The following is a 12952-nucleotide window of genomic DNA, read 5'->3' on the forward strand; positions in this document are numbered from 1 at the left end:
GAACACATCCCTTAACTGGACTCACGCAAAGCACGTGTGCTTCAGGTCCAGTTCTTTGGCAAAATGACTGGAAATCACTCACAATTCAAGGGACTTAAATCATCTTTAAACTGACTTGTATTATTACTCTTATTATTCCCCTTTTAATCCCTAATAAATAGGGCAGTTAACCTGTTTATACTGTGTATGTGCAGGTGTACTGTAATATTATTTAGCAAGGACTGCATCAGCAGTTTTTCTATGATTAAAAACAATATGTCTAACTGAACTGCACTAAGCAATACAGTAGTTTGTATTGTAAAAATAATGATCCAATGCATTGACATCTCTACATCATCTCCCTTTTCTGTGATGACACTGAATGGACATTTCCTGTATTTTTAATGGTTGGGCATATCAGAAGGTGTTTTTGCTCAATGCTGGTAGGATTTTTTTAACATGCTCAGATTTTCTGGTTATTGTTTCTTGTCAAACTGCCGTTCACATGAATGGTCTTATCAGGTTATGGTCACTAATCTGTTTTCTTGTACACTTTGGTGCATGGCTCAGATTATTGTATAGGAACTGTATGCTTGGCAAGTCAGCCATGAGAACACTAGATTCTTTCAAAAGTTTCTTGCACCAACTTCCTTGTAAGGAAATCATCCCAATACATTTACAGATGAGACAGGAAGGGTCGTAAACAGCAATCACCCACGTTTGAAGGTCTCCTGTTGGTTGCTTTAAATTGTGACTGCTCTTTGTTTCCAATTTTATTTTAATCAGGAGGGAGAGCTGAGTGGGTTTAAGCAGCCTGTGTCTAACCAGAAGCGAGAGCTGAGTGACTGTGAGCCTGTGTCTAACCAGGAGGGAGAGCTGAATGAGTTTGAGCAGCCTGTGTCTAACCTGGAGGGAGAGCTGAATGAGTTTGAGCAGCCTGTGTCTAACCTGGAGGGAGAGCTGAGTGAATTTGAGCCTGTGTCTAACCTGGAGGGAGAGCTGAATGAGTTTGAGCAGCCTGTGTCTAACCAGGAGGGAGAGCTGAGTGAATTTGAGCCTGTGTCTAACCAGGAGGGAGAGCTGAGTGAGTTTGAGCAGCCTGTGTCTTGGACACATGCTGGTTACATCACAGTAACATGACAGAGCAGCCTGTAAATCCCACTGGCTGGGGTGATATAAGTCAGTGCTGACTGTACCAGCTCACTCCAATAGCCTTGTCCATTAACTGATGGCAGACACAATGCTGTATGTTACATCTCAAAGTATTTTTGCCTCAAACCCAAGGACATTGAGGTACTTTATATAATGTAGTATTGCTGTAGCATATTAAACCAAGTGAACATGTAGCATGTTGTTTGTAAGTGGCTTTACAAAATGAATCAGAATTGCACAACAGGTATGGGTATTAGACACTAATTATATAATATCTGTTATGACAGATTATACATGGTTCAGGCCTTGGATGAGATAATTTTATTTTTTGGCTCTGCTCTTTTTTTGTTCCCCTCAAGTGTACATGAATTACTGAGCCGTAGTTCTTAATGTAAAACATTACATGTTCATCTACCTGCTTAAATGTGTTTTTTAATCCAATTATAAATTATAAATTGGAAATATCATTGTTACGTATAATTAATGGTCCCCAGAGTAGAAATAATCCAGATTATGTGTAGATGTTTGAACAGAAAGAAAATGTTGGTGGGCTCTTAAAATATGTGAGTGGGTATATATAGACAAATACATAAAGAAATATATAAAATATATATATATATATATATATATAAAAATTCACAAATATAATCAGGTTTGTAATTATCAGCAACCACATTCTTGGCAATGGATAATGCAAGCAATGACATCACACAAGTCCGTTCCAAAGCTGGTTTATCATGTAAAGAGGCCCCTTTCTGTGTTTAACTTACTGCATGTCAATTACAGTACACAGCCAAGCACACATTTAAAGAGTCTTTCCATCGCATCCAATGAGCACACACTCACACTGTCACTGAAAATGAAGCCACCAGCTCCTCTGAGATCAGGGAGAAAAGAGGCTTGATCTTCAGCCCTGACGTATGAAATGAACTCGCTGCAGTTCTTATATAGCTGATTACATAACACCAATGCGCACTAAGACTGGAGAGAAAAACAGCTGCTGTACACTCATAACATTCTTCATCTACACAAGTGCCTGTCCCAGCCCAGGATTGCCTACATAGCTATGAAGTTGCAGTCCAATTCCTGGGCATTCACTAAAGTAGCAGTTGAAGGCCTAAATTATCATATGATAGGAAAAATGGATTGTTTATATAAAACATGACAGCATATTGTCAGTGTATCCATATTAAAATGGCAAACATCAAAAAGGATACCTGCTTTACTCAGAAAAGATTTTTCCTCGCTAACAAAACCAGCTGTGTGATGGTGAAAAATAAAAGACAAAATTATCTCAAAAGGCATTTTTTATTTGTCTCAAACTTTGCTGATTACAAGTATGTTAAAACGTATGAAACCTTTGCCTGTCACTTTTAAGAAATAATGTTTTAAAGGATTTGGGATAAACTTTAATCAGGATTAGTCACAGCTGCGTCACTACCTTTAAAAAGATTTCTGATCTATAATCTAGCAAACCACTCATTCATTTTTTAGCTTGCTTAAAATTTTAGAGGGAGCCAATGGGCTTCATGCAAGAACATTTTAGTATTCTTATTTTTCTTACTTTTGGTTTTGGCAAAACATAACAATATGGTGGACAATTGATAAAATGTCTCTTATTCCTCCTAAACAGTCCACTAAAGTACATTTCTGAAAACATTTGAGACAAGAATTCATATTTGATCTGCAATGTCTAGTTTGAAAGTTTGATCCCAGTTTTGTAAACCAACCCAGCTGCAATGGAAAACATTTCATTTGCATACATGATGCATCAAAGCAACCACTAGACTGCTCCCATCATGCATTGCAAGCCTCTCCATAGAAAATGAATGGAATGCCTTGCTTACATTATTCGACAGGTCAGAACCAAAAAATTGTACATACCAGAAGATTGGTGAATGCCCCAAGTTCTCTTAAATCGCTTGTACAAGCTATTTAAGAACAAATGTTCCTATTAGTAGTTCTTTCAAGAGGCCCAATGTTCTGATGTTTTATTTTAATGACATACTTATAAGAAAATTTATACCAGTACATCACATTTCTATTTCTACGTTTATACTGTATATAAATGTAATTATAAGGAATAGAATCCTTTTTAGGCATTTGTGTGGAGGCCAAAATTATTCATCTGTTGGACATATACGATGGCTCCAATTACATTTTTCATTGGCTTTTGGCAGCACTGTGGCTTTGCTTCTCTACAGAACATAAATACATTGCAGAGGGAGATTACTTGATGACCTTGCATCCACTGAGCACCAACTCATCATCTTAGAGCAGAGCAGTCTGAATTAACTCCTCCAAGGAAGCAATCCAGCTCAGACCGGGCTCTTCTTCAGTTCATTAGAAACATTCCTGAATATTAAAATGCTCAAAATATGCAGACACATGTTACATTCATGTTACACTCATGGAGGAAGTATTTAGTACATAATGCAAAATTAATCTTCACTATGCATGTCAGCCATTTCACTTATATTTGGTGCATACGTATGTATTCAAATTGTACACTTGAATGTAGCATCATAATATTTTTTAATAGTGTATGTAAGCTAGTTTAAAGGCTCCAGAATCACTAATTACAATGAGAACTGTTAATGTTCATTTTAATTCAGAAGTTGTAAGTGGAATAACATGCGTTTCAAAAGAATATTTGTGGCTACTGTTTACGAAGTTCATGAAGCAGAATTTTGGTAGTAGTGGTGTTTGTCTATCATGCAAAATACACTTAGTGTTTCACTTTGGCTAGAAGCATTAGCCAAATGTAAATTGTTTAAGAAGAATTATAAGACTATTACAAAAATGTTGCAATAAGACAACATAAAATATTGTACAATTTAGCAGAAAGGCATTGTGCAATGCACGTAAGAGCAAACATTAGTTACAGTGGCAATTTTTAGTCCCGTCTGAAATAAGCTGGTTGTTCAAAGCAGTTCTTCAGTACTTCCACTAGAAGGCAATAGAGTTTTTTTGTGGGCAGTTTTCTGCAACATGCTATACATATCTCACCATCACATACTGTATATAAACATATTCAATTATTATTTTATCAACTTGTCTTGGATTATGTTTTATTGCCAATTTGAGATAAGATATGAACATGAACATGCATGTAGCATGTCAATACTGACATTGGTGGGTTAAGTTAAATTCCTGCAAAGCAAAAGATAAGCCCTGGAATGCAAAAAAAAAGCCTGCCACATGACCTTCTGAAGTGATTCTGCAAGACTTTCAGCAGTCCAAAGTGTGACTAGCACAGCCAGTCACACTGTGGGACAACTAAAGGAGGTTCCTGTTAGAAGGAAGCCTTATATCGCTCAGAAAACAGACTTGTCAAGTAATTCACAGGCTCTATGTAAGAAGCTATTTAAGGCTTTAAGAAATGCAACTTAATTATATTAAGAATTAGCATACTATTTTTATTATTCTTGGATTGTTATCATTCTTGGATTCCATTGTTTTGCAGTTTTCATTATATCTCCAAATGTGGACTGGATTTATTATTATGATAAATTACCTACAACAACAATCTTTGGATAATATGTATTTCATTGATTCTTTAATTTAGGGCAATCTAGAAGACCATACCTTTGCTTTTTGCATTACGCCATTTGCATTATTTTCCACGAAACCAGTTGTTAATGGATAATCTCTAGTACCCACACACCAGTCCACAGTTTAAATGCTGTACTGCATATTTCAGGGTGTCTGTGTTGTCCCAATTTTGCACATAAACAGGGATACTTAATGATATTGCTAGCATAAGTCAACCATACCACCTGATTGTAAGTAACAGAGTTAATCAGAAATACATACCAAATGAACAGTCAGTGAACAACAATGTAGTGTCATAGAAAACTAACATTACACTGCTTACGACAATATGACAGTGTGTGTGTGAATGTGTGTGTATGTGTACGTATGCATGCGTGCCTGCGTGCATGTGTGTGTGTGCGCACATGTGTTTATGTCTATGTGAGTTGTCCTTCAGAGAAAAACCAAGGAGTATGACAAATTCCTGTCAGACTTCATTTAAGTGATAATGCAGATGTCAAGTCAGTTCCACATACAGTAGGTTTAAAGAATGGGTGCTTATCTAGGGACATCTAGTGGACAGATGGAATAACTTGAGGTTTAAAGCGCTAAGGGCTACAGATTTGGGTTTGTACAGAAGCCTGATGACTGAAGCAGTTCAGCTTAAGTTGTGTGAGCGTACGTCACCTGTGTCCTACCTGGGACTTATACCAACAGCTTTTTGGTTGCACGCCCGGCTCATTAACCTTCACACCACACTGTCAGTCTGCCTGTGGGGAATCTGATGTGTGTGTGTGTGGGAGGGAGAACCAGAGGCCAGGCCAGGTTCCAGCACCCGGATACCACTGCCCCTTTTCTCTCCCTTCTGCCCCCTGTAAAAACATTTAACATTACACAGGATATAATTATATTATATTATATCATATTCATTTTTCTTATAATTAGTGGGCCGTGCATGGCAATGGGGTTTAAATCTGATGACTGACTGGATCATACCAATACTGACTGACAATATGAGCCAGAGAACTGGGAATGAAAACCAACAGAGCTATTGTGAGGATAAAAAAAATCAATTTGAGCTATTGCAGAACGTTGGTGTATTCCAAAGTCCACTGAGTGGAATGTCCGAGAGAAGACACAAACTACTGGAGGAGTTATGAGTCATCAGCAACCAGACGGTCCACAGAGGGCTTCAGAAAGTGAAAAACATTCTAAACTATCAGCTTGAATAATTACTAATGATCTCCATGAAAGTCTTGCAGGACACTGTGTGCAGAAGCGCGAGAGAGGCAAATGACAGAGGCTACAGTCCCAGAGGTAAACCTCTCATCTGCACCAAAGACAGAAAAGCAAGACTGGAATTTGCAGCCTGAAAGACACGCCAGATGAGTTTATGAGAGAAGCTGAATGGACAGATAAGACAACGATAAAGCTTGTGAAAGGAGAAAGGTGAAAGTGTGGAAAAAGAGAGGGAATGCCCTGGACTCTTGGCACACCATTTAATCTGTCAGCTGGCTTGGGTCTGTATGGCTACACCTGGAATGAGTTCAATGGTCTTTATTGATGATGTAAGCAGTGATGGAAGGAATGATAGCTGAAGTGTACAGAAACATATTGTCCACCAATATTCAGAGAAATGCCATCAAACTGATTGGACGGACATTTATCATGCTGCAAGACAACACAAAACATACATAACATGAGGCATGAGTATTCAAATAAATATTTACTTCATAAGTGATTACATTAGTCAAAACTTACTTTGTCCCAATATATATGCTGACTTGAAATAAGAACATGACTCAATGAATAACTTTGTTGTAGAATAGTTCAATGTCTGTTTAAAAACACATTAAATAAATGTAGATATTGTGAATTGTCTAATACGATAACAGGGGCGACCTGTAGCGTAGTGGTGAAGGTACATGACTGGGACCCACAATAAGATCCGCACAGCCGTTGGGCCCTTGAGCAAGGCCCTTAGCCCTGCATTGTACCAGGGGAGGATAGTCTCCTGCTTAGTCTAATCAATGGTAAGTTGCTTTGGATAAAAGCATCAGCCAAATGACATGTAATGTAATGTAATAATACAAATTTGCTCAGTACAGTGGAAAAACAATCAAATTGACACGATTGTTCCAATACTTTTGAATGTAATAGTACACTTATATTATATGTACATGGTTCACCAGGTTATGATTATACAAGGCATCCAATGAAAACACAGAAAACTGAACCATTGTCCCTCCCATAAAATTGAATGTGATTACTTGAGACAAAACTCGCTTACAGTGGTAGTTTCTTAAAGATCCACTAGATGTCCCTGTTGCACTTGTTTTTGTATTGTCGCAACCGAAATAAACTACACCTACAGACATTACAGTACATTCACTGCAATACCAGGAATGGTAGCCTTTACAGCCGCGAATACTAGTGTTTTGGGAAAATTTCAACAACAATATCAACAGTATGTGGGAGATATATTCAAAACAATGTTTTTTTATCGTTCAGAACAAAGCTGTTCAGTGAAAATACTTGTATAATGGCTTACCCCATAGCTGAATTATGCAGAAACTTTGAATTCAGTTTGAAACTTTAAACATTACTGTAAAAATATGACTTTAAAATAGTGTCCTTCTCTGTTCTGAAAATGCTATTTTTTCTCAATTTATTCAAATTATGGACGCCGAATTACTTCATTATTCAAAATATTGGATTTGTTTTTCAGAATTCAAATGTCCAAACTCGGTGATTCAGTTCCGGCTATAGATAACCCGAGATGACATGAACAATCGCAAGGAATGAGCAATTACTCTCTGTGGGACTGCTATCGATCTGTCCATTTTCAGATGGTCACATTCTGAAGGATGGCTACTACGACAAATCCTCTTTCACATGGTTGGACTTTTGCTCCTCTGTTGTTACAATGCATGCTTTCATATGTGTCCAGGACCACAAATTACAAGCACAAATAAATAATAACATATTTATTTGTTTATGGAGACACTTGAAAACTGAATAACTGCAATTTGTTTTTTCAGTAATGAGCAAATAGATACCTAGGCAGATGGATTATTCATTGAGATGCATCGGTTCAGACGAGAAAGAGGTGATATGTTGTGGTCGTCCTAAACAATTTCAGTTCCTAAGCTTTGGAACTGCGCCATCTCTATTTATTTGCCCCAATAGAACATCATAACCTACTTGTATGGCCTGACATCTGAGGACCAATTCACTGAATCACAAAGCATGCCCTCTGGCAGAAAATAAACTATTTTTAGTGTATAGTGATGCACTAGAAGTAAATCAGATGTAACGAGTAAAACATTTTTCAGTAATTCACAGTTCGAACTACATTCGAATCGTTAAAAAGTTCCGTTGACTCAATAGAAAAAAAGGTTAGAAATGCATTTCTGTGACAATTTCGTGGTAAACAGACATATGGAAAGACAAGTTAATTTCAAATACAAAACAAATTATTACGCAGCAGAGGAACTGTGAGCATGCATTCAACATGAATCTTCATTGAGCTCAAAACGATGTCTTTGATATTTCCCCCAACAAAAAAGTATTCGGAGCTGTCCAATTAAGTGTGGTTCTGAGGTTTTCAAAGCAACGTATGCGTTTTATTAGAAGAGCACACCCAAACATAAGAAATAATACTAAATGTGGACGTATTTTGTCCTGCTGGTTTTATGCAAGTTGTCTAACAAATACACCATTATTAGGTCGTAGGACAAAGGGCAGTTTGCTCATGTCATTTTTACACTCGTGGCAGTTGTACAGCCTATTTTGTCATTATAAAGAGGAAGTAAAAAATTGATTATCATTTTAGTTGGTCTATGGGATGTTGCTTATAACAAATCGTGTTTAAAAAGTTTAGTCGCACTACTAAAGAATCAGGGATTAAAGTTGCTGCACATGAGGGATGGATAGTCTACTGGTCTGACTTTCTAATTAGTAGCGCTACCTACTTTATTTGCAGCACCAATGGGATGTACATGCGAATGCTTCTATCCAATTAAAGGACTGAAAATCAAATCAACCATGACACTGTGCTGAGTTCATGCCGTGCGTAGCACTTATTATTTTAAAATAGCACAAAACACTGTTTATGAGGAAAGTGTGGACACGTTTTATATACACAATTTCGCAGGTTCTGACGTAGGAAAATGGCTATATTACATGAATACGTTTTACTTATACATTAGGCTACATAGGTTAAACGTATGTATTTACATATATCATAGACAACTCTGCTCTGATACTGCAAAAACAATTTTCAAATGTATTATTTCCATAAGTACATTCTAGAAAGCTTTAGAAAAAAAATAGATTATTTCAAATGGCAAATAAACCAAATATTTGTTCGAGGCTTGACAGGGGGCGCTCTCACCAGATAATTCTCTGATAATTCTGAGGATTCCCAAGTAATTGAGTGAATCTTAACATGGAAACAGCCCGCTGAATCTCTTTATTGCGCGCCGCCAAGTGTTTCCTTTTACCAAAACAAAGCATAGTGCGATTTAAATTGGAAAGCAGCAGGCACAATTAAAACAAATTAAAGCACACTAAAAGGGTGAGATGACAAGACATAGTCATGGACGTAGTTTATACGATGCAAATATCAGGTTCAAACAAGCTAAGGAAAAAGTGCTATAGCTCAAAGACTTTAAAAAATCATTAACTTGATATCACACGAAAACATTTTATTAAAAGGTCACGCTTAGTTTGGGTACATGCTAAAAGAATGCCGAGGAAAGGGGCGAACAATGTTTTAATTAACATTTCGGTCTAAAACATACTTATTCTATGCATGATTCGCAAATAACACAGACAACTAATCTAGTGAAAATGTATAGCAGTACTAATGATCCACATGCTTGAATAAAAAACATTATCTACAGAAAACACTACTGCAAGGCAAATATAATCCCAGAAACACAAAAAAAAAGGTTTTCATGTCTTGCAAATGACCAGCAGTCACCACTAAACCCCGTCGGTCAGCGAACGACAATCATTTAATGAAGGAATAGGGTTTCATCCATCCCCTGGTAGTTTAGCGGCGTGCTGTTCCCTCTTATTGGTTAAGGGTCTGCCATGTGTTAAATTAGCATGAAAGACGCAAGTGGCTGAGGAACCACTGGGGGCAAAGCTGGCAGTGCGTCACAGCCCTTGGAAAAATGTAGAAAAAAAGAACTAAAGAACCGACAAACATGCGAGTCAATTCGTGCCAATGGCAACAAAACCATTGGTGATCTCAGATGCGACCATACAGCTCACCGTTACAGGTGGCACAGGATGTGATTTCAGGAGGCAGGAGATCTGGGGTGCCTGAAGTTCTGTAAACAAGCAACAGAATCTGCTGTATAAAATCGTGACATGGAGGATGAGCGGATGAAGAAATAACTTGCGAAGGAAAAGGTGCCAATTTCCACCGCGTCACCACTCTAGCATCACAGAACACAATGAAATAACGTCGGATGCCGAAGATGAAACGTGTTCACGTCAAGACTGAAGAAACGCAATGGCGGTGAAGAGCTGTGGCACGAAAATATAAACGGGAAAAGTTCGCCGGCATCCTTGAGCACAGTCAGTGAACTGAGAGGGAGAGTTATAAATGTTGAGAAAGTACGCTATCTCTGCTGCTGAGATATAACCATAGAGGGAAGGCACTGCTGTACTTGCCACGGAGAAGAAACTTTCCATAAAGTGTAGGGAATCATGGCTTCAGAGGGACCCGCCGGGCTGGCCAAATCTGCATTATTCGAAATGGGCCAAAGAACTAAACAGCTCGGTACAGCTATGCAAGATCCTGATCGGCAAAGACGGATTATTTTAGTGATTGTCTGTGTCGCACTTCTGTTAGATAATATGCTCTACATGGTTATTGTGCCGATTATACCAGATTACCTTGCTGATCTCGAAAGTGAACAATCAGAACACGCCCATGTAGTGGTGCACTCCAATTCTTCACGCAACAATACTAGCCCAGGTAAAGTCTCCAGGGATAACCTAGATGTGCAAATCGGAGTCCTTTTTGCGTCGAAAGCCATTCTGCAGCTTCTAGTTAACCCCTTTACTGGAACATTTATAGATCGAGTCGGATACGACATTCCACTTTTGATAGGACTCACGGTCATGTTCTTCTCAACTTGCATATTTGCCTTTGCCGAAAACTATGCTACTCTGTTCGTGGCTCGCAGTTTGCAGGGTCTCGGGTCAGCTTTTGCAGATACTTCTGGAATTGCCATGATTGCAGACAAATACACGGAGGAAACAGAGCGGAGTCGAGCCCTCGGCATCGCATTGGCATTCATCTCGTTTGGAAGCCTAGTGGCGCCCCCGTTTGGGGGCATTTTGTACGAATTTGCGGGTAAGAGAGTCCCGTTCATCGTGCTGGCGTGCGTTTGCTTAGCAGACGGTATTTTGTTCTTGACTGTAATTAAACCATTCTCCAATAGGACTAGAGAAAACATGCCAATCGGCACCCCTATTTACACGCTCATGATGGATCCCTATATCGCTGTGGTGGCCGGGGCGTTGACAGTGTGTAATATCCCCTTGGCCTTTTTGGAACCCACAATAGCCAACTGGATGGAGAGCACCATGCATGCATCAAAATGGGAAATGGGACTCACCTGGCTACCAGCCTTCTTTCCTCATGTTCTTGGCGTTTATATTACTGTGAAACTAGCAGGCGAGTACCCCAACTTGCAATGGTTTTATGGAGCTTTGGGTATGATTATCATTGGCGCGAGTTCTTGCACTGTACCAGCTTGCAAAAACTTTGGACAGTTAATCGCCCCACTGTGCGGCATCTGCTTCGGCATCGCTCTCGTGGACACTGCCCTTTTGCCAACACTCGCATTTCTGGTAGACGTGCGTCATGTCTCAGTGTACGGCAGTGTCTACGCTATCGCTGACATCTCCTACTCTGTCGCTTATGCCATGGGACCCATCGTCGCGGGTCAGATTGTCCATAACCTCGGTTTTGTGCAACTCAACCTTGGCATGGGTCTCGTCAATGTACTCTACGCACCCGCTCTCCTCCTGCTCAGAAACGTGTGCCAAATGAAACCGTCGTATTCTGAGAGAAACGTTCTGCTGGAAGAAGGACCCCAGGGACTGTATGATACCATCAAGATGGAGGAGCGTAACGCCAAGAAGAAGGGCTATAGTTCAACTGGTAACTGCATGGTCAGTGATGAGAATGGCATTGACACTTTCAGAGGACATTCGCGGTCATATTCTGAGGAGTCATCTGGTCCTGAATATAGTTAAAATGAACAAAACTTTAATAACATACACACCCAGTCTGTGAGTACAGGAACAGACAACCTACGAAAACAGTAGAGGTACACTTGCCATGTAATGTACTGTTATACTGCGCAACGTATTTACCAAACCAATCATGATTGTGTGGCCAGTTCTTTCCAGATTTACTTTTCTTTTACGATACGTAAAACAATTAAGGACTTTTTTTTTAATCGTATATGAACAAGTCTGTAGTGAAACGTTTACTCATCTAGACGTATACTTGGAGTGTTGTGAAAGGTTAAAATTTACAGTTGAATATGTGTGCATAACTATTGTATAGCATTGTAAAAAGGTACATCGATCAATGTATTCCAAAATATATTTGCATAACTAGGGACTTAAATGCATAATACATGCTGTATAGTGTTATATGTTCGTATGCATAAAACAATATAGTTATTTTTATTTTAACAATATGTTCTGTAACCAATCACATGGTTTTGCTGCTATTATTAAGACACAGCGTGACATTGAAAACCTATAGGATTAGAATAAATCGAGTTTTGGCACCAGTGTCTGTATTCAGTCTTTATTTATTTGGATTATGTAGCCAATTTCTGGGATGCAATTGTGTATCATAGGGATTATCTGTACATATGTGTACATATTAATGTAAATAATTAAAGCTGAGACATTTAGAACTATGCATATATCATGGTGTGTATGTACTGTATGATAAAGGAGTTTTTCTGTTGAAATTAAAGTCAAAGTAATCCTATTCATTATAGCTCAACGCAAAGCCGACGTTGAGCATAATTTGTTCATTTGTTTGCTGTTATTTTAATAAATAATTTGAATCAAATGCCAATAAAATAGGCTCTTATTTCGTATGATGAAGGGGCATACAATCAGTACACCACTTCAAAACACAGAAACCAGAGACAAAAAAAGAACATTATATACTTGCATAACAATTACTTGCATTTATCTTCACGTTTTAAAAATAAAACATTTGATTGTATAATAA

General features: G+C 38.5%; 1 protein-coding gene across 1 annotated transcript; it reads left to right on the top strand.

The window, feature by feature from the left end:
• The first annotated feature begins 9886 nt into the window (after positions 1–9886).
• slc18a3a (solute carrier family 18 member 3a) lies at positions 9887–12798 on the top strand. The gene has a single exon (XM_061232463.1). The coding sequence runs from the start codon at positions 10390–10392 to the stop codon at positions 11947–11949; it is 1560 nt and encodes a 519-aa protein (XP_061088447.1). The 5' UTR covers positions 9887–10389; the 3' UTR covers positions 11950–12798.
• Positions 12799–12952: the final 154 nt, after the last annotated feature.

Source organism: Conger conger, chromosome 2 (assembly GCF_963514075.1).
Source record: "Conger conger chromosome 2, fConCon1.1, whole genome shotgun sequence".
In the NCBI taxonomy this organism is placed as follows: Eukaryota; Metazoa; Chordata; class Actinopteri; order Anguilliformes; family Congridae; genus Conger; species Conger conger.